Raw genomic sequence first — 22,401 nt, 5'->3', positions numbered from 1 at the left:
CGCAAACATTCCTCAGCCGATTTCATCTAGTGATGTTTTACTAGAGGACAGGTGGTACCAAAGCTTCTATCAGTGGGGCTTTTGTTCTCCTCCTCAGGTACCATTCATTCTTTGTTTGTTTCATATTTTTTAACACATCAAAGAATGTTATTTTTGCCTCAATTTTCAAACATCATTTTTAAACTCTCAAGAAGAGTTCCCGCATGGTTTTATTCACTTCATTGTTCTTTCTTAAACATGTCACCTCCTTCTGGCCTCTGCTGGCATCACTGATATTGTTTTCACCCTACAGAGAAGGTGCTGTTTTTCCTTCAATACTTTCAAGACTTTTTCTTTGTCTTTAATTTTCAGAAGTTTGACTATGATATGTCTTGGCAAGGATTTGAGTTTATCTTCTTGGAGTTCATTGAACCTATAGGTTTCTATCTTTTGCCAAATATGGGGAAACTGTAGCCATGATGTCTTCAAACACTTTTCCAGCTCTACTCTGTCATCTCGTAGCATTTCAGTGACACGAATGGAAGATCTTGACTGATCTGAGGCTCTGTTCATTCTCATTTTCTTCTTTTCTTTTTTCTTTTTAGACTGCTCTTTGTTGGGTAATTTCTACTGTTCTACCTTCAAGTTCAGATTCTTTTGTTATCTCTATTCTGCTGGTGAGCCTTCTTGATGACTTTTTAATTTCACTATTGTATTTTATAGTTCGAAAATTTTCATTTCGTTCTTCTATATTTTGGCTGTAACTTTCCAATTCTTTGTGAGACTTTCATTTGTTTCAGCATGTTTATGATTGGTCATTAAGGAATTTTAATGATAGCTGTTTTAAAATCTTTGCCCTATAATTCCAACATCTGTCTCACTTTACCATTGAGATACGTTGACTGTCTTTTCTCATTCAAGTTTAGATGTTCTTGGTTCTTAGTATGACAAGCGATTTTCAGTTGTGTCCGTCATGTTATTCCTTGGGTACTGAGGTTCCTAGCCAGTTGGCTTTTATCTTCACCTCTCAGGTCTTCTTATGCTTATAAGTAACATCCATTGCGGCATTTAGTAGGAAAAATAGGGAGAAGTTGGTCTGTTCCATCTTGTCCAGAACTGGCTATATTCTCAGGTGTTTTTTGGAAAAATAATGCTCTGTTCATCCAACACTATGAAGAACAATAAGCCTAGATCATATTACTAACTTTGCAGGGTGTACTGGTACTTTCCCCATATCATGAGCTCGGCCCCATCTTCCCACTATGCCTCCTCACCTCACAGCAAAGGAAGGCAGGCTGCGTCCACCCTTTACATATCTTATATTCTTACCTGGAATACTCTGCCTTCTTTTCCCCATTTCCTCCTTCAAAAATCCACCAAAGAACCACTTCCCTGGGACATCTGCTTGCTCCAAGACTATATCCAACTCTTAGATTTGCAGATCAAGAAAATGCACTTCATTTAAAACAGGAAAAGGACGACACAAACCACAAGGCAGCACAAAAATAACAATGTATGTTTGCCTCATTCACTTACATAATTAACTCAAAGCTAATCACTCTACTTACAGAAGATTAGGAGCAATGATTACCTCGCCTGGATGATGATTTCTAGTCTTAGGGAAGGAAATGTGGTATTAACTTAAGACATACTTATTTCTGAAGACAATAGTCAACTCCCCTCAATCCCTCCTTTAAGATTTTTAGATTGAATTAGCTTGCAGAGAGGGCTAATTCCTGGAGTTTAATACCAGACACTTCTGAGTCTTCCAGGCTGGAACCTGACAAGAAATCTAATTTTCCTTCATGATTTTTCACTATTCACTGCCCCACAACCAAAAATTCTAATGTGGGGGCGACGTAAAGTCAGACTCAGAGAAGGCAACATAAACGCTGAAGTCAAGAGAGCAGAGACTGTTTAAGGTTGTCACTGAAGACTGACTTGCAGGGATCTCAACTTAAATGTCACTTCCCTGGGGAGACTCTTCCCTGATCCTCTCTCTACTCCTGCCCCAAACTACCATATTGCCCTCATTTATTTTCTTTGGCTTTATCATAACTGAAATTACTTAATTTGCCTGCTTATGATTTTGGTATTGAGCTCTCCCACTAGAACGTAAGCTCCACGAGGGCAAGGACTTGGTAGGTCTTGTTTGCCACAGTATCCCCAAGACTCAGAATGATGCCTAGCACAGAGACGTTCATTTAGATGACATTTCGAAATGACTGAATGAATAAAGAACGGACAGATGGTTTTCCAAGTCCAGCTGGCCTAACCCTAACAGTTGTTTATTGCCACAACCTAGGATACTTTGGTGGCAACATGTAGACGTCCCACTAGGGTCAGGGGCCATGGTGGCATTTTAATCAGTGGCGCTCATAGGGACTCACTCGACTCCCCAACGAGTGTGGCCCTACCTACATGACTTGTTCACTTGTCACCTGCAGGCCAGGGAGCTTTTAAACTGAGAGTGGGAGTCAGAGGTATTAAGGGGACTCAGCTAAGACCACTGCTGTCACTGACATACACACTAGTCAAGGCGACAAGAAAAAATACAACTGAGAGGGAAGCAGAGAGACAATGGCAGGAGACAGACAAGGACGTAGGCCAAGTGCCAGCAATGCCTCAAGCGTCCTCACCAGCATCTCAGACACTGCCACTGCTTAACATGCTCCCACGCCTCATCTCTCACACGTGGTCTATGGCAGTGCTTCTCAACTTGAGGGTGCCTAAGAGTCCCCTGACAGCTTGCTTAGAAACCGAGATCACGGGGCCCACCCTGCAGAGAGCTGGGTTCCTAGGTCAGGGCATGTGCTCATCTCACATGCTGCCCCAGGCTGCCTGACATCACGGTGAGCAGCGGACCTAGAGCTGCGCCACCCACCACGGCAGCCACGCATGGCTGCTGAGCGCCTGAAATGTGCCAGTGTGACTCAGACACGCATTTCCAATTTTATCTAATTGAAACATGAACAGCCGCATGTGCCTGTGGCCACTGTACTGAACGCTGCGGACAGAACGTCTCCATCCCTGTGGGCAGATCCACTGGCCAGAGCTCCAGCTGCAGCCACAGCCTCCTCTCCCTGAAAGTACGCATGGGTCAGTTTAAAAGGGAAATTTTTCAAACAAAACCATTCTTTCTTGCCTGCCTCAATATTCTGACCTGACCTACCAATCTGAGAAGAGATCTGTTTAGAAGCGGCACCTTAGACCCGAGGATTCTGATGCTGGAGACGTCCTGCACCCGGTGGGGGTGGAAGAAACCAGCCTAGGCAGCTGAGATTGCTGGTGGTTGGTGCCCCCACAAATCAGTTTGTTTTTGCATCAAGCAGAGGTACAGTTTACGTTCTATACATTTCTATAAAATTACACTCACCTATATTCCAGCATGGGAGGGGGAAAATGGTAATGCAAAGCCAAAGATATATTTGAGAGCCATCTGCTGTTCAGACCATCGGCTCCATTTCCACAGATCAGAGGACTGGCCGTACTCACATTAAACACCTTCACGTCATTGCTGTTTCGTATTTCTTCCACAAGGGCCAGCGGTTTTCCTTTAGGGACAGGGATGGTGCCAAGAATTACAGTCCCTGGGGTGGACAGAGTCTGACGAACAGCTTGGATGAAAGGCTGACTGAAGAGCTCCATTTTCCCAACCTCATCGATGACACACACTCTCTGCCCTGGACTGCTGCTGGAACCTGCCTGAGGACGACAGAGACACTGGATGGGACACCAAAGTCACATCAATCAAAGGGCCCATGGGCTCCACCCCCAGTCATTCCCAAACCACATCAGTCTGAATCAGTGAACTTGGATATCCAAGTGGAGAGAATAATTAGAGAACAAATCTAGAGGGGCTGCCTTGGAGACTGCAGCACTCGAAAAATTCAATTCCCTGACGCACCAAGTTTTTCCTGCAATTTTTATTCCTCTAGAATGATTCCGATGATACCAAACTTTTATTTATATATACCCCAAAATAAGTATATGTAAATAGACCCAAATACCTCAGGTTTAAAAAAAATGAGATAGCAAGCCTGGGAGACCTTATTATTAAAACTGGCCTCTTTTTCAGAAGAAATTTTAAGTCATATGAGACTCCCTGTGTACTGGGGAGGAGACACCTGCTACAGACAGATGCCATGATCTGTATTCCATAATGTGGTCTAGAAGAGCTGATAGAAGGAAGTGAAAATTAAAAGGAAAAGAATCTTGATTAAAAGAAAAAAAAAAGGATAATTGTGCCCTTTAAATCTCAGACATCCTTTCTAATGACTTTATTCTGATTTATGTCCATTACTTCTTTGGAAATCCCACTGGGAATAGGCAGGCAGCCTCCGAGACTGCCTTCTAATGGTCCCTGGCTCCTGGGATTCACACCCTTGTGCATTCATCTCTTCCCGTGTAGTAGCCACTGCAACACAGCAGAAATGAAAGTACGGCATTTTTGAAATGAGAATGCTGTATCTGTCTTGGGCTCCCTTTCCTGAACCTCTCATCTGGGGGGAAGGGAGCTGCCATGTCGTGAGGACGCTCAGGTGGCTGACACGTTCCACAGGGTGAGGCCTCACGCAGCAGCCAAGGGGAACTGAGTGTGCTCAGAAGCAGGCCCTTCCCAGCCCAGCCTCAGATGACCAGGGCTCCAGCTACCTGCAGCTTCTGGAGCGTCTCTGAGCCAGAACCACCCAGCTAAGCTGTACCTGGATTTCTGATCCTCAGAAACTATATAAAATAACAAGTATCCGTTGTCTTCAGTGGCTAAATTTTGAGGTAGTTACATAGAAGTATTACACATGTCCTGTCTCAAAAGCCTTCCAAGAGAAAGTAAGAGTCTGATTGGTTCCTCCATTAAAGGGACATAGAGAACAAATAAACAACACCTCAATGAATGCTGAGCACCAAATACAAATACACATTTTCTATGTGTTTCTAAAGATGACTATTTTGAAAACTGAATGTAAATCTGCTATTCAAAGTATTCCTTACTATAGTTCTTAGACTCTTAAATAACGATACATTACAGTCCGGAGGACATGTTGGAGTTAAGGCAGATTTTGCTCAAATTCTAAATGCAAAGGCAAAGTCCGATACAGTGTGGCTGGTGGTTGGGGGCACGTCCCAACCAGCAGCAGCCAGTGATGGATGGACTGTGGTGCCAGATCCTGAGAGCCCGAATGGTACAGAGATGGGTGAGGATTCTGTCCCACAGCCGAATGAATGATCCAAGTTGTGCTACAAAGACTGGCAGCTGCGCGGCGTCAGGAGCACACACGAGACATCTTTCAGAATACACAGAACGAGACAGTGGGGTCTGCGCTCCAGGCGTGACTGCAGAGAAGACTTGGAGTAGTGTTTTCAGACCTGTACATAACTGGTACTCTATTTCCCAATTAATATCACACACACATAAAGTATTTTCTATTCATCTTACTAGCAGAAAGACCAAGGAGGGGTCCACAGCAACTGGCCAAGGGAGGTCTGAACAACAATCACGCTGCTGTCTCTCACGCACTTCATTTGTACCTTGCTATTGAGTTTCTCTGTACACCTGCCTGGTCTCCCCTCTTAGGACAAGGACAAGATGCTGTTATCTTTACCTTTCCTACAAAATTAAGTGATGCCCCAGAGCCAAGAATTAACTAAAGGGGCCAACGCTGCCCTCCACTGGTGGGGTGGAAGAGAATCTGTAGAGTAAGTCACTATATATTCCAGGAGTTCTCTTCAAAAATGAATGCCAAAGTTGGGAGAAAAAAACAACTATCAGTCACCTATCTGTGACAACAAAAAAACCCACACGAGCTTCTGACTTCCTAGGAGCAAGTTGCTCCAACTGACCGGACTCTCAGCAAAAAGCATTCAGGATAATCTGCGATCTCCAGAAACAATCAGTGATGGTAAATGCCATCTTTCAGGAGGCTACCGTCTAACGGTCAAATAAAACTATTCTGGCATTTCAAAAGGACAGTCTTGAAAGGTGCCAAATCAGACACAGAGACATGATATGAAGGAACAGGCGTGTGTACGTACACACTGATTTACCTGGATGTATCTACATGGGTAGTCAAATGCACGTGGCCGTGGTCGTAAACACACACACGTAGGGGTAAAACACAGGGCACAACCAACCTGCCTGCAATTCTGCAGATTAGAACATTCACCAGTGACGGCTCATCTATATTATTATTTAAGTTTCAGCACAAAGAGATTCGAACACACATGCATTCATTATGTCCTACCAATTAAAACTGCTCACTTTAAAACCTTAGCTTATATAAAATTGCCAGTCTGTCCAGAATTAGACACTTTTATAATTGAAGAACTTCAGGAACCTCAAAAATAAGCCTGCAATTTTTAATTTAAAAAATCCAAGTTTTTCATACCCAACTGAGAGGATGTTGGCCGCAGAGCTGCTTGGCAGCCTGGGAACATGGAGCTTATTTTCCTAAATAGCACATGGACATGGAGGAGAACCGGAAACAGAACCACCACTATGTTCAAAACTATTTTATTGCTATTTAAATTCGAGCAACAGCTTCAGAGGAAAATAAAAAGTGAGGCAGTGTTTACATTCTAAACTCTGAGCCCAGGAAGACACAGCCACACCCCGGGAGGGGCCCAGGTGTGACATGATCAGGAGGAGTCTGGCTTCCCAGCGGGGAGGACCAGTGATCTGGGGTCCCTTCACCTGACTCGCTGCTGGCAGGGGGAGACCATGAAGAACAGCAGGTAGCTCTCAGCTCCATGGTTATAATCATGGTGCACATGCCATCTGGGGTGCACACGTCATCTGGGGTGCACACGCCATCTGGGGTGCACACGCCATCTGGGGTGCACACGCCATCTGGGCAGCGCCCTTTCCTTTCCAACACTCACACCCTCTCCCCGGAGCACAACAGGCAGTGCCGCTTCCCAGGGCTTCCCAGCAGTCGGCGTCACTCGCCACCTTCCAGGCCACACCCCTCTCAGGCTTACATTTCAGCTGATTATAAATTTCAGACATGAAGAGTGAGAAAAACTTCTTCATCCAAAGTACACTTTTAGTTCTCCTATTCTAGGGGTAAGATATTCCTTGAAATAGAGTCCTCAAATTGACCGGCGGCAGCAGAAGCTATGAATAATTTTATAGTGTTGGTCACACTCATCCAGTCTGCTTTCCAGAAAGATCAGATGTCTTAGAGCAAATATCTTCCTATCAGCAGTACCAGGGACCTAATACAGTGTAATTTTTTCTTTCTTTTGGTCCTTTGTTTATCTTTGGATGTACTTTCAAAAATACAAAGAAAATATAAATATAAAAAATCAATTTCATTTAGCCTAAATATTGAACTGGGAGCAAGCTAATTAAAGAGCTCTCTGACTTACTCTGAATTAATATGCATAAGAAATACTTCTGGTGACAATTATTTTTCTTTCTTTCCTTTTTCTTTTTTGGTTTTTAAATCAGATATACACAGACCAGCTTCAGAGCTTGCCTGTCTGGGATGGCAAGGATTTAAATCAGGAGAGGGTGCAGGGCTGTGTGGCAGACAGGAAGCAGAACTAGCCCTTCTCCCAAACAGCTCTGAGTTCCGGGACGCAGAAAGGCGCACGGTGCTAACGGCAGCACCTCTAAGCCAGCCCAGGATTCCCCAACCCCCCGCCCCAAGTTATTAGCTAAAAATGCAAGACTCCAGTCAGAAAGTATGTGTTTATTCCAACCCCTCCGCTGTCTGGTGGCATGTGGATTGTGTATCCCCAGGGGACAGTCAGGAGAAGATGTCTAGACTGGGATGGCGCCTTGCAGGCTGTCCCTTGCCCCCTTGGGCACATTCTGGGCAGAAGCTGCTGCCCAGTTATGCCAGAGATCCCGCCTCTGGGCTCAGACAGACTCGCTCTTCGATTCTTCCTGGATGTCACAAATGGCTTTTCAGGGCTAATGATCAAGGAGCACCCGACTGGCGCCCATGGTGTTTTCCAAGGTACAGGAACTATCCTGGGACTGAAACAGCACCTACTGGCTGACAGTCAGTCCAGTGGATGAGGAACCCAGGACTCCCTGTGATCCTGGTGCCCAGGGACCAGACTGGGCATTTAGCTCCTGGACTCCATGACGGATTACAGCCCCACTCTGGCCCCCAGCTCCCCAGCTAACAAACCGAACTGTGATGGGAGTCTCCTCCCAAAGTACTGCCACCCACCACCTCACTCAGCTCCTCAAGGCAAATAAGCAGAACTCCCACTCTGCTTAGCGCCCTGTAGGAGTAAAGGGCTATGCACTTCAGAAGCATGACTGCGCCCGGTCCTCCTAGCACCTCCACAGAGCATGGATCAGCACCTCTGTTCACAGATGGAAAAACAAAGTCAAGAGTTAAGCGACTTCTCCAAAGTTGCTGAAAGCATGATGACAAACCTGGAGTAAAACCCAGGATCCCCTGACTGCAAAGCCCCTCCCGGTCCTGTGCGTGATACACCTGCACACTTTCATTGAAGTGAGAACCATATCCCAGAAACTCACACATCCTGGCAGAAACTGCTTCGTTGTTCTCCAGTTTCTAGGAACCTACAGAAGCATAAACCCAAGACCTTGATTTATTTGGAGTAACTGTATTGCTCTAAATTACTCAAAAAGGACTCCATATTCTGGGTCTGAGAGCAGTACCACGAGCATCCGCCATCAAGCCAGGCACACAGAACGGTGCTGCGGAGCGGCAGACGCGGCTCAAGGTAAGGGGCCTCTACTCGGCCAGGGGCTGACCTCTGTGTCCACGGCAGACGCGGCTCAAGGTAAGGGGGCCTCTACTTGGCCAGGGGCTGACCTCTGTGTCCACGGCGGACGAGCTCAACCCGTACTCTATCGCATCCTAACTCCTGCCACCTCCGTATCATCTGACAGTATTTACAAAGATGAAATTTTTAAAAGAATCTTGCACTTGCTTAACAAAAATTTTAATCAATATTTAAACTTTAGACAGATGTTTGGTATTTCTGATGCCTGGTATCATTTTCTTTATTAAAAATGTCTGGAGGAGAGAAAAGTATTATTTCTGCTATAGTAAGATGGTGTTGACCTTCCTAACTAACAGAGGTAACAGGGTACAAATAGAAGTACAGCTCAGAGCAGGGGGAAAAATCTACTACCATGGTTGTTGTAGTTCAGCTTTTCAATGCGTAGTAATTTTATATTTGTTAATAATGTAATGCTCACCTCATTAGAGCATATTTCAAAAGTGAGTAGTTAAATTGACTTGCCAATTAAAGCCTCAAGAGAAAATTATTTTTATCTTAAGATGATCTAATAAAGTTCAGGCAAAATTAGAATTGGCTAGGGGGAATCTGATGAGGAGGGGACGTGGGGTCTTAAAGCATCTCCACTCACTGCTCATTAGTTTGTTTCAAAACACAGTAACTGTACAGAGGAGAAACTGGACACTCTCTTGATCAGGCGATCAAAATTAGTACCACCGAACATCACAGGGCTCCAGATAAGACCCTCATGAAGAATGCGTCATCACTAACGCAGTGTTCCAGCTGCAGGAATGAGGAAACACCCCAAAATCTCCAAAAGAGGTAAGTTCTATTAAAATAGAACTGTATAGTTAAAAAGTATCAATGAAACACTATGAATGACAATGGAAATGTTCCAGATGAAAGGAAGCTATACAGACTTGATGACTAAGTATAATACTTAACCTAGCCTGGATCCCAAACTGGTGGCAAAGAAACGTTAAAAGGGGACTAGGGAGTCAGCTGGCAAAACTGGACACCCATCCTGGATTGTTGTCACCAAGTAAATTTACCAAAATTGATACCAGTATCAATCAGGTAAGAGCAGATCCTTATTTTCAGGAAAAGCATACTGAAGATTTAGGAATGAAGCACCCTGATAATGGCAAGATATTGTCACATGGTCACCTGCTCCCTGCAATTTCTGTATTTTTACAAACATAAGCCTGCGTGTGCACACACGGAAAGTCAGTAAGCAGTAAGGCAAGTGAGTTAAAAGGACAAGAACAGGTGACTCTGGATAATGACTATCCAGGTGTGCTTGCACTATTATTCTTGGAACTTTCTCTAGAAGTAAAATTACATCCAAATGAAGTTTAAAAAAATAAGAATCAGTAAATTCAGAGAATACACTGTATGAAATAAATACACTGCTGGGACTCTGATTTTCTGGTAGGTGGAGATTTAGGTGAGTACGACTTCCATGAATACAGACAATATGAAGATAAAGCACCAAGCAAACAGGCCGTACGAAAAGAGGAAAACGCACTCCGGGCACTTTGTCAGCATCAGAGTCAAGAAGAAAACCAGCTCACGTTGTGTGAACTTTCTTCTAATGGAATGTGGACCTTCAGACTAACGTGTATGGGAGGAGAGAGGGAAGGAAGAGTTGGGAACAGGACAAAGCAGCCGAGTCAATGGGAAAAGGCAGCAGTTTATACAAATCCAACCCCCGTCCTGTTGATGGTGTGTGTGACTTTCTGTGCTGCTTTTCTCTAGAGTTGCCTGCTCAGCCTTTCACCAAGGCTACCAGTGTGCAGACGTGAAGCCGCAGTCCCTGCCCAGTGCAAATCACAGCGATTGCTAGTAAAGTCTGCCGGGACCCGTCCCACAAAGTGACCGGGACCAACTGCGTAATGAATTTGTAGTCCATACTCCTATTTGGAGTCACTGCAGGAATGTCTTTACTGACAATTCTAAAATTGATTTTTACGTTTGCACCAGGGAGCTTTGAATCCCCCTGGCTGCTGCTGTAACATATGCGTGCTACGAGGTAGAGACACACAAAGGAGAGTCCAGAAAGACAAACGCCACACCTGCGAACCACAAAGAGATTGCAGCCCTGCCGGCTCTCGGCAACTCTCAAGAATGAATCCTGACGGTAACTTGATCTTTCTGAATTCTTCCTAAAGCCCAGTGGCCTGAAACACTGAGTGGCACTTCTGTGTCAGGAGTTCAGAAAATGATAATCATTCTCCCTGGACAGGAGTCCTCTGGCCTTCAAATGCAGTTTGAAGATTCTCTGAAGCATCTGTTTCAGAAGCAAAAGCAGATCCTGTTCTCAGAAAGAAATATTCTTTAAAGCCTTATTTTGATCAAAACAGGGAACTAGAAGGTTCAAACTATGTTGGTTTGCACTGGGTATTCTGATTTTAGCTTATTATTCCTTTCATGGATCTTTGCAAGAAATGACACTATTCAGCCTAGAAAACAACACTCTTGTTCTTTAAAACACTAATCTCCTGCGATCTTTTTGTGTGAGTGGGAGATGTACTGAAAACCAGTAAAATGTTAGCTCTTAGACTGCATCAAATTTTCATAAAGCATTTAGTGTAGCTGTCAAAAATACCATTATGAAAAATGGCAACATTCTCCTATCAGCCTTGATCATTAGAAAGCTGAAAAAATAATCCCAATTACAGTAGCATGAGAGAATACAAGAGGCCTATGAAAAACCTTTCCAAGAACATTTTAAAGAAAGAAATGGAGAGAGATGACTATGTTTTTACCAGTAGAGAATAAAGATTTTCTGAAATAAGAGGTTCTTTATATAAAAATAACTATAGTTTGATATAGTTTCAATCCTTCCATATAAGGAAGAGTATTCTATTCTACTATTCTATTATTCATTTTCTAATGAATAATAAAGTCTTGATTCTATAGTTCATGACGACTCTACTACTTGTGAGTTAGGTATCCCTGAGTAAGTTACTTTCTACTCCTGGCCTCGGCTCCCTCATTTGTAAAATAGGAATACAGTATTAGTATTCTGAGCATCAAATGGATTTGTGCGGGGCACATGGTCTGCATCCAGTAGTTGTTACTACGCCTACTAACTTGCCCCTTCCACTATCACCTCCAATATTACTGCAGTTTGGAAAATGGGATGAACAAGAATGAGTAAGATAATTCTTGAGGAATAATACAAATAATTCCCACAGTAATTAAAACAGTATAATACTGATGCAAGACTCAAACCACTCAGGGGAAGGAGGAGACAACCCTAAAAACACAAATACAAGTATAGATATTTTAATATAATTAATGAACATAATAAACTAATTAAAAGGGGGTTAGGTAACAGATAGTTTTAATAAACTGGCTAAGTATCTATAAGAAACTCAGTTGAAAGTTTCATTGTGTATTGCATTCAAAATAAATCCAGATGGATTAAAAACAATTTTTTTTTTAAGTAGAGAAGAAACATATAGACTTTCCTATTAATTTAGAATAAGCACAGACTATGCTAAGGAAAGGAAATCTCCAAAGTAAAGTGAAAACATGAGAAAAATAGAATCAATAGGTTCGGGGTCCGTTATCGGTGCCAGCCACATACACTGAGGGTTGTGTGTTCGAACCCAGCCAGGGCCAACTGTAAAAACAAAAAAAAAGAAAGAAAAAAAATAGCCAGGCATTGTGGCAGGCACCTATAGTCCCAGATACTTGGGAGGCTGAGGCAAGAGAATTGCTTAAGCCCAGGAGTCTGAGGTTGCTGTGAGCTACGATGCCACAGCACTCTACTGAGGGCGACATAGTGAGACTCTGTCTCAAAAAAAAAAAAAAAATCAGTAAATAAAGAAAGGTTATCTGCCTTATAAAAGGTCTCTAAGCCAAAAAAAAAAAAAAGGGAGGGGACAATGAATGAACAATATAATTGAAAGAAAACATCAAATAAACAAGTGAAAAACAACCTCATTACTACTGAAAAATGCAAATCAAAGCAAAGATTTGTACAGAAAATCCGCTCAGTACTCAATGCTGGCAAAAGCGCCCCAGAACAAATGCGCTCACACAGTGGCAGCGGGGCACAGAGGGACACGACCATCAGGGTAACAGCGACAAGACCCCAGAGGTTCGCACCCCTCTACCCAGTACGTCCACTCTGAGACCCTTCCCCAGGAAACAATCACAGCTACGGAAACAGACTCACAGATCATGGGCATTTGTGTAAAGTTACCCTCGGTATCACGCATAACCTAAATGCCCAACCCTCAGAGAGTAAAAACTAAATCAGAGATGAAACCCTGTACCGTGAAGTGTGAAGTAACCCGTGAAGACCCCGCTGTGAGACCATCCCGTGTCCCACCGCCACTTTACAAGCCTGTAAAACCATCTCTAGCATTTCCCAATTCCGAATGGCTGAATGAACAAACTAGGAATAGAAAGGGGGCAGAAACAAAATGTGCTAAGAACAGCTAACCTGCTATAACATTAAGAGGTATTCACTTATTTTTTATTTTATTTTACATTTTTTAGAAATTTTCTACCACGAGGATGCAGAACTGATGTTAGCTCAGAAAAACAATAAATGTTGACAAATGAAGATGAACTCAATAGAATAAAAAAAAAAATCAACCACAGTCAACCCTACTAATGGCTTTTTGAAAACCTTCTTCCCATTTCTTTGTTTTTCACAGGTGCCGGTGATAGCCTGGCTCGGTCTCTGTTAACAAGATAACCCTGAAAACACAAACATAAATGGGCGCGGACCCTGCCTGGGCCTCCCCCTCAGCGGCTCCCAGCCATTCACACCGCTCTGCAGACAGCGCTGCCCTGCTGGCCCCATCACAGAAGTATTTTTCTTACTTTTTGTATATAGTTCTTTAAAAACCGAGCTCAAACTTACACCCGTAGTGAAATTTCTTACACAGGATAGGTATTTCTTAACTTACTGTTGGAGTTTGTATTTCCCTAGGTCTAGGGCATTATGAAGCAACCAACTGTACCCCTGATTAAAGAGTTTCTCTCATCTGCCTGAGTGTGATTTTAAACCTTCCAGTTTTCTTGGTCATTTTGATTGCCAGCGTTAAAAACTGTGTATTTATACTTTCCTATTTTTGTTGCCAAGTTACTACTTTATTATTATTTTTTTATTATAAGGTAAAACACTAATTCCTTCTCCTTTCTTTACACCAATAAAATGTGATGGGAGGAAAAATTCTGCTCCAGAAAAGAAATCTATTACCCCTGACTGGGTAAAATGAACATCTGTGTCTGTAATCAGAGTATAAAAGCTGGGAGAAGTGTGCACGTCTTTATTTTTCAATTAAAAAAGAGATTGTATCTCTTGACCCAATCAGGACACGGTCTCCTATATAATCCACAGCAGGATGTTGAGTGCCTGTGTGCTCACTCTCCTCCCAGGATCCAGTCTGTTCTGTCTGAGCACAACAAGCAAAATCAATTCTAGTGTTGACCCAGTGCCCAAAGCCGGAATCGTCACTTGGAACTTCATCTGAAGTATTTCACTTGCCTTTTGAACATTTAAGTAGAGAGGCATATATCTGATAGGAAAATAACGACAGAGAAAAGCACTAAGTTCTCTGTTGCTAAACAATCCAGCGGCCACAACAGTCCCCAGTACAGGGCCAGAGGGAAAGTTCCAGGAGGAAGGAATTAAGAACTGGGGACACAGGAAGAGGAGACGAGAAAACGAAGGAAGGGAGAACTCAGTGGTCTCTGAGAAGCAGCGGCCCCCTACCACAATGGACAGGAACACAATGCCGGCCCTCCAAAATCAGAGGCTACACTCACTTCGCCAGCCTTTGGGCGACTACCAACTCAGTATTTCAGCGGAGCTCTGAATGTAGGGAATAGAGAGGTAAAGATCTGGGAAGACAGTGTGCCCAGTAAAGAAAACAGCAAGTTCCAAGGTCCTGAGGCTGTCCCTGGCGTGTGTGGGCAAGGGGTCGGGGCCAGCCTGACTGGAGAAGGGGGAGAGAAGGTCAGAGGTTAGTAGGGCTCTTGGACTTTATTCGTGCCATCATGGAAATCTCTGAAAGGGTTTCATAAAAGTAAATCAAAATAGTTTAAGTCTGTAAGGAATTAAATGAAACCCACATTCCTAAACACAGTCCACAAAGCCCTACATCTCACGGCCCCACCCACCTCTCCAACCTTTTTTCTGCACTGGCTCCTGCCTCAGGGCTCCGAGGTCTTAGAGTTTCTGTTCCCACCACGTAGAATATCCCTCCCAGATCCCCCCCAATGCTTTCTCCCTAAGATTAGAAGATGGAATTTTTTTTTTAAAGTCTGTTTAAATGTTTTTTTAAAAAAGATAATAAAGTGATACAGTGTCAGGGGCTCCGAGGATCTGGGAGGCCTTCAGTAACTATGACCATCACTTCACAGGATGACGTTTGCTCTTCCCCAAATTGTATTGTTCTTAATTGTGAAACCAATTAAGAGACAAACGTGGGAAGATGGAGGAAAGACCTCTCCTTGGGAATGTTGGTAGTTCAGCATCAGAGCCTTTCAAATCTAAAATATTTAAATATGCTGAATTTATAGGAATTTACTTGTAACTCGGAGTGACACAAATTAGGTCACCTATCCTGAAGACTCCATCACTGGAAGACTTTAAACCATTAATACAAAACTGGCTTCCCTTTTACAATAAAAGCCGTTCTCTTCCCATGGCCAGCAATTCCCCAGCAGATGGACTCAGAAAGCAGAAACCACGGACTCACACTCCTCAGGACTGGAAGCGCCAACTGCTCAAACGAAGTCACGTCCACCACATACTGGCCAACTCGGCATTCCCGTTTTCCAGGTGGAGGGTCCGATCTGAGTGAAAAGACATTCTTTGTTGAAAGCCTCCTGCAATGATCTTTGTGGCCAAGCTGCTCCACCAGGCCTCTGCATTCTGTACACGATGCTACCTGGGCCCTAAAACTCTCCCTCACGGAAAGGGGTGGTGTGCAAGGCTGAGGTGGCTCCGTGTTCTCTTTAGTGTCTCTCCACCGAGCAGTGTGACAGCCCAGTGTGACAGCCGGGCCGACCCTGGGGCTCCAGGCAGCCAGTGCACCAACTATCTCTACAAAGTACCACTAGAGATGGGGCTAAGAATCACAAAGTGAAAAGAGGTTATGACTCTGCAGAGTAAGTTTCAAGTCACATGACTGCTTTATACTGTTTTCGTTCACTGAGAAATCTCTAACGGCCCATGAGTCTTCCAGACAATCAGGCTCACCCCGGGCCGAGGACCCATCAGTCTTTGCTTTCAGTGAATTCAGCTCCTATCGAATCGTAACAGAAAAGCTCCCTAAACACAGATGCGAGGACAACACAGAAATGAAATCTCAGTACCCGACTCTAGATAAAGGCCCCCGAGAGCCAGACAACGTGATGACATCAAATCCTATTCTTCTCCCCCCGTGTCTGACTTCTTCTGTATAAAATCCATCCACAGGCACACCAGAGGACTTTAGAATCTCACTGGCTTTCTGGATCAATGTTGTTTTTCCGACCCCTAAAACAAAAGAAGGAAAAGAGCCAGTTAGGAGGTGCTCTCCTGCGTGAGCAGCCGCAGCACCTGCTGACTCTTAGGAGGCCACTACAGGTCCGGGGATGGGCCACAACAGGGGTTATGAATAGTAATTTTTTTTTTTTTTTTTTTGAGACAGAGCCTCAAGCTGTCCCCCTGGGTAGAGTGCCGTGGCATTACAGCTCACAGCAACCTCCAACTCCTGGGCTCAAGCGAGTCTCCTGCCTCCGCCTCCCAAGTAGCTGGGACCACAGGCGCCTGCCACAACGCCCGGGTATTTTTTGGTTGCAGCCGTCATTGTTGTTTGGCGGGTCCGGGCTGGGGATTCGAACCCTCCACCTTAGGTGTAGGTGGCTGGCGCCTTAGCTGGTTGAGCTATAGGCGCCGAGCCATGAATAGTAATTTTACTTTAATTTAGATTGCCCCAGGTGTTAAAAGTTTTTAATCTTAAGTAGAAACAAGCATAACGAAAATGTACATGATATCTTGAGGTTTATTTTTAAATTCTGAAACATTGTGAGGTTTGTCACATACACAGTCAGAGAACCAGGAGAGCGGTCGTGGATGATGTTCTCAGGTGCAATCTGCATCCTACAAGACAAGCTTTTATTTTCTCCTAATAGAAAAATCCATCTTCACTTTTCCACCTAGGAAGCAAACTTCTCATGCCAGGGTCAGTTTACGACTCCAACTTTCAAAAGATTACAGATCTACACGTAACAGGGTTTTGGTTCTCCCTGGACTTCATGACTACATCTTCTAAAAATGCGCCTCTTAAATACCAAATAAATGGTCACTTTGAAACTTTTTCACAGGAGTAGTCCCATGAGATTCTCAATCTCCTTCAACATCACCTCCTCCAGGGTCCCTAAACATTCTTTGGGGTTACCCGCAACCCCTTTCCAAATTTGCATCTTCCAGCCTCCCCATCTCTAGCCCTTTCCTTCCTGTCAGCCTGGCCTGGTGACCACTCTGATGAACTCGGATGTATTTACAAGCACCAACAGGTGCTACCTCACATAATAAAACTAATTACTTAGCACTATGGGACCACATACTATAAAGTCCTAGCAAATTTTACAGGCATTCTCACACCTGCCCTCTGAGACAGTTGCCATCCTTATCCCTGCTTTAAAGATGAAGAAGGTGAGGCCCCAGTGGCTGGGTAACTTACCCAAGGCTACACACTTACTAAAGACCATACATTTCAACAGGGGCCGTTATCTGTCACCACGATTTTTTTTTTTTTTTTTTTTTTTGAGACAGAGCCTCACGGTTTCACCCTGGGTAGAGTACTGTGGCATCACAGCTCACAGCAACCTCCAACTCCTGGGCTCAAGCAGTTCTCCTGCCTCCACCTCCCAAGTAGCTGGGACTACAGGCACCCACCACAACTCCCAGCTATTTTTGGTTGCAGCCATCATTGTTGTTTGGTGGGCCAGATACCGGAAAAGTGGCGCCCCAGCCAGCTCAGCCGAGCAGGGCCTGGGGGACCTGCCACCTCTGTCTTGGTGGCAGCAGCCGGCAAAGGAACCAGCAGGCTGGAGCAAACAGGGCAGCTTTCCTCCCCTACTAGAGGCACCAGAAGACCTGCCAATCAGGGGAAAATACTGGTGCATCCCTGATTGGTCCATTTTCAATCCTACTCCTGATTGGTCAAGCTAAGCTATTACCCCTATATAAGACCCCTGAGCAGAGGGCCTGGGGGCAGACCATCGCAGATCGGCCAGGAAGATAGAACAGAAGAACAAGACTTCAGCAGGCTGTTGCAGACTTCCGAGGAAGAAGGAGTGAGAGCTGTGGCACTTCTACTGCTGATCCTGCTCTACAAGGAGGCTTTGTAAGGGCTGTCTTTGTAAGAGTTGTTAACACTTACATCCTGCCCTGCAAGGAGGTTTTGCTCTTTGTATGAGCTGTAAATAAAACCTCACTTACTGTTCGTCCTATGGTCCATCAGCTCATTCATCGAAACATCGAGACCAAGAGCCTGGAAATCCAGTGTTAAAAATCCGGTATCAGGCCCAGGCTGGATTTGGACCTGCTAACTCAGGTGTATGTGGCTGGCGCCTTAGCCGCTTGAGCCACAGGTGCTGAGCCCACAATTTTTATTTTTTTTTATATTTTTTTAAATTCCCAATGAATTTAAGTAAGTGACATCATGGTTACCTAAAAATGGAAAGAGAGGGAAAACCTCTAGCAAGTCTGCAGTTGAGCTATTTGGAGATCCTCTGGAGTTGCAAACCATGCTATTTCTATGGCTACCCACACGGTCAGCAGGGCTCTCCCAAAGCACCTCCTCAAAATAAGATATGACTATTCATACTTAATGTATCTCTCCTTCAAACCTCACACTGACACATTAAAATAACAGCGTCTGGCCCTCTGGAACATGAACAGCAACCAAGAACATTCCAGGTACAGTGAGCCACAGAGAACATGGGGCTGGTAAGAGAATGGTGTGGAATGCAAAATGACCAACTTCCAACTCCAGTTCTGTCCTTCAGTAACGACTGCTTGAGCAAAGTCCCCTGAAGAGTCTGTTTAATGCAATCAGGGGGCATTTTGAACGTGTAAGCTGGTTTTCCTTTGCTGAAAAGCACTTTGCACGTGACTACCACAGCAAGTCTACGACTAGGAATTTATGCTCAGTAAACAATCAGACAACAGTACAAAGATGTGTAAATCAGGATGCTCACTGTAGCATTCTTTATTAAAAAAAAAAACAAAACACTGAAAACCACCTAAATGTTAACCAGTAAAGAAAGTTAAGCAAAGGCACCTGTGTATAACAGCACCTAAATCCACAAGAATACCATGCAACATGGGCGGAAAGCAAGTTAAGTAACAGCAGAATTACGCAGTATTGTTCTAATATAGTTTTGTTAAAAAAGGTGAAGAATTACTTTCTTCTACAGAAGAAAATTTTAAGAAGAATACAGAACAAAGATTTACAATGATTTCTGTATGTTGGAATTTCACGATTGTCACTTTCTTCCCTAAACCTTTCTTATGTTTTTGTTCTTATACTGAATAGGTACTACTCCTATTCTAAGAAAAAACAATGCTATTTATATTTTGAAAAAGATAAAATGTAGCAACTTTAATAATTCCTGTTCACAGAGGGCACACTGCAGGGGCTTGTAAGTTACATAGAGTAGACTTTAGCAATAGATAGGCAGCATTCAGCTCAAGTCCCTTTTGACTTCTTCAGCTCTAGAAATCTTCTTTCAGTTAATTTTTTCATCTTCATTAGTTAAGCTGCCACCCCAGTGCTGTCTACACTGGTTAAGAAGTGGCCTGGGAGGAGACCCCAAGATGACAGCTGCCTACCATGCACAGGCAACAGTTAATCAGAAAGCTCCAGAATTACTTGGTTGTGGTTCTCCCTGAAGCACACCCTTAAAGACTCAAAGGCAGGTAGTTTAATTTGGAAAGTGACAACATTACACAGTGACAGAGAAGTAAGAAAGTCAGAAAAGGGAAGGACACCACCACTGGTGAATTATAAAGCAGGTTACCATCCTGGGCAGTGGGAGCTTCATCCCACTGGGGAGCCTAGAGGATGAACTAGGGCATGTGGCTCACACTATCCTATCTAAGGGCTGAGGATGTGGGATTTATCCACTATCTTCCACCAATCATGGGTTGGAGGCTAATCCTGGGGGACGGGGAATTCTTCCATTCCCAGTGCATGCCAGGGAAGGTCTAGTGACCAGAGAAAGTCCTCCGAGATCAGTCACAGATAGACTGTTGGAATTTGGGGTAAACTGCTAAGTCCTGGGGGCACTGAGAGTATATGTAATCAAAAGTGAGCTCTTCGGGAGGATACATTACCTGATGGTCTGAATATGTTGAGAAGACTTAGACAGAAGCAGAGATTGGTGTAGAGTTGGTGATGGAAAGTCGGTAAACGAAAACACCAAACTAACTCCAAATGGGAAGAAAAGATGTGTATAAAAAAATGAATAAATAAATAATAGACTACTACATATTGTGATTAGCTTTTACACAGTCATACTATAAACAATAGCCAAGGAGCTAAAGAAAGTTACACTATAACTACATTAGGAAGAGAAGCAGAAAGAGAAAGTGGGTGGGTTTGTGGACTTTAAGGAATATCTGAGTCTTTCAACTACAAGTACATAACATTTTGATAAGGAAGCAGAAAGAGCCAGCACCAGTACAGTCACGGTAACAGGTCATCTTTATGAAATACACAGGTGACTTGGGACCAACCTGAGTAACTGCATTCCAAGTTTAAATGTTAGAAGACAGTTCTTTACAATATTTGGGGGTGCCTTTGGATATCAAAGATTTCTGAAGTCATCACCCACTGTCTGGTAAACTAAATCCCCAAGTCTGCAATAATAAGCATGGTCTTTGCTACCTAAAGCAAAACATAATTATCAAAGCGAAATAGAATTTTAGGGTTACAATCTGTTATTTGAACCTGCAACCAATTTCAAAATTAGACCTGCCTCTCTTGCAAACAGGTTGAAATCATTTTTTCCATTCTTAATTGATCATTCTTCCTTAGCCTATGAATGCTGACACCACCTTCCTGCTCTTCTTTTAGTGACACTGAACCATGGGTAGCACCTTGATTTAAAAGAATATCCTACAGCCTCTCACTTGACCTCGCACTACCCCAGATGAGCGCGCCACAGCCCATCCACTTGAGGGATCTGGCATAGGCATTAGGAGGGACCAGGGACGTCTGGGAGGGGATCCTATAAGGACTTGGCTTCCCTCCTGTGGCCTCATGCATGGAGGGAATTCATGGAGGGGAGGAGAGTTTTGCTATCCTTTATCTGAGATTTCCCATTTCTTTTTATTATTAATGTAAGCCACGAGCCACAATAACGGCGCACCTGTGACTATGACCAACGGAATGAGGCAACTTTACATCACTGTTGCACACGTTTTGAAATACTGTTTGTACTGATCATAGTTATCACTGCTGCCGAACGCACCTTAAAACCCAAGCCCGTACAGCGCCCCACTGCCAGGTCGTTCCAATCCTATCGATCCCATGTCTTTGCCGTCACGTTTTCTGGGAAAGAGTACACAGGCTTCAGACTACCAGGCCTGCCTTTTATTTCCGTTGCAAACTTTGCAGGCCAATTGCCCCGGGCTGGCCACCCCGCCTCCTAGATCACAGGGTCGCCCTCGCCCGCGCGCTCCCCACCCCCTCGGCCTCCCAGAAGTGAAGACCTCGGCGAAGTTACCTGGGGGCCCGGTCAGGAACACGTGTCGGGCCATACCGGTGGATTGGGGCCCAGGTCGCGGTCAGGGTCGCAGTCCGGGGTCGGGGTCGGGGTCGGGGTCGCGGTCGCGGTTTAGGTCAGGCCGGGCCGGGGTCGCGGCCCAGGCTCCGCCTCCTTCACGCCGTAGGCCCCGCCCCCAGTGCTGCTCCGACCGGAAGTACCGCCCTCACTGCGCGCGCGCGCACCTTCGCGGGAAGACAGGCCGGCGCATGCGCACCCCGCCCGCAGCGTGTGCTCCTGTGCTGCTCTGGCTGGGACAGGCCCGGGAGGTTGGTGGACCGTTCCCGTGGGAGGAGGTCCCTGAACTTCATTTTCAGTTCCGGGCTTTGTGAGTGTTTGCAGAGATAAGTACGTAAGAACCTAAGCTACTAAACCATTGCTTCGCCATGTGAGCGCTGTTACCCAAGTTCTTCCCCTGGTAGCTGAGTTCGCCCAGGCTGCGGGGACTGCACTTTTGTAGAAGGGTCCTGGGAGCGTTCCTCGAAGTGGAGACCTTGCTAAGGATTCCAGATGTTTGCCGCACGTTCTCAACCATGACTGCAGAGTAGAATCATCTGGGGAATTTTAAACTTGCCCTGATGCCTGGGTTCCACCTCCAGACAAAAATTTAAAGATCCATTTGGCTTTTATTTACGATTTAGAATCGGGCAATACCTCATTATATACAATAAAATATAAATGTAAAAAACAAGATGCGTGCCAGTGAGCTGAGCAGAGGAAATTGGCTTTATGGGCAGAAAAGGGCTAAAGTGGTCATTTCAAACAAAAAGCAGAGTGGTCATTTCAAAGTTACTTGCCTTAAGTGTCAGAGGGGACTTCATTACTGCTCTAGCTCAGGTTGACTAGACTCTCCTGCTTTTTAGGAAAGCTGTGCTGACCATCTTAAAATTCAGTTTGAGTACA

At 44.5% G+C, this 22,401-nt stretch overlaps 1 protein-coding gene across 1 annotated transcript in view; it reads right to left on the bottom strand.

Annotated features, from left to right (window-relative positions):
- The window catches only part of NTPCR (nucleoside-triphosphatase, cancer-related), a 28,337-nt gene extending 6,707 nt beyond the window's left edge, over positions 1-21,630 (bottom strand). The window contains exons 1-4 of the mRNA XM_003797464.3: positions 21,460-21,630; positions 16,054-16,216; positions 15,435-15,531; positions 3,475-3,684 (exon numbers count right to left, since the gene is read on the bottom strand). Of these exons, the coding sequence (XP_003797512.1) occupies positions 3,475-3,684; positions 15,435-15,531; positions 16,054-16,216; positions 21,460-21,493 (504 nt within the window). The 5' untranslated portion in view covers positions 21,494-21,630. The remainder of the gene's footprint in view (positions 1-3,474; positions 3,685-15,434; positions 15,532-16,053; positions 16,217-21,459) is intronic.
- Positions 21,631-22,401: the final 771 nt, after the last annotated feature.

The sequence above is a fragment of the Otolemur garnettii genome, unplaced genomic scaffold (assembly GCF_000181295.1).
Source record: "Otolemur garnettii isolate 467f Iridium unplaced genomic scaffold, OtoGar3 scaffold00116, whole genome shotgun sequence".
NCBI classification, from domain to species: domain Eukaryota; kingdom Metazoa; phylum Chordata; class Mammalia; order Primates; family Galagidae; genus Otolemur; species Otolemur garnettii.
The sequence above is the reverse complement of the archived record's forward strand: the minus strand, read 5'-3'. Positions and strand labels throughout refer to the sequence as shown.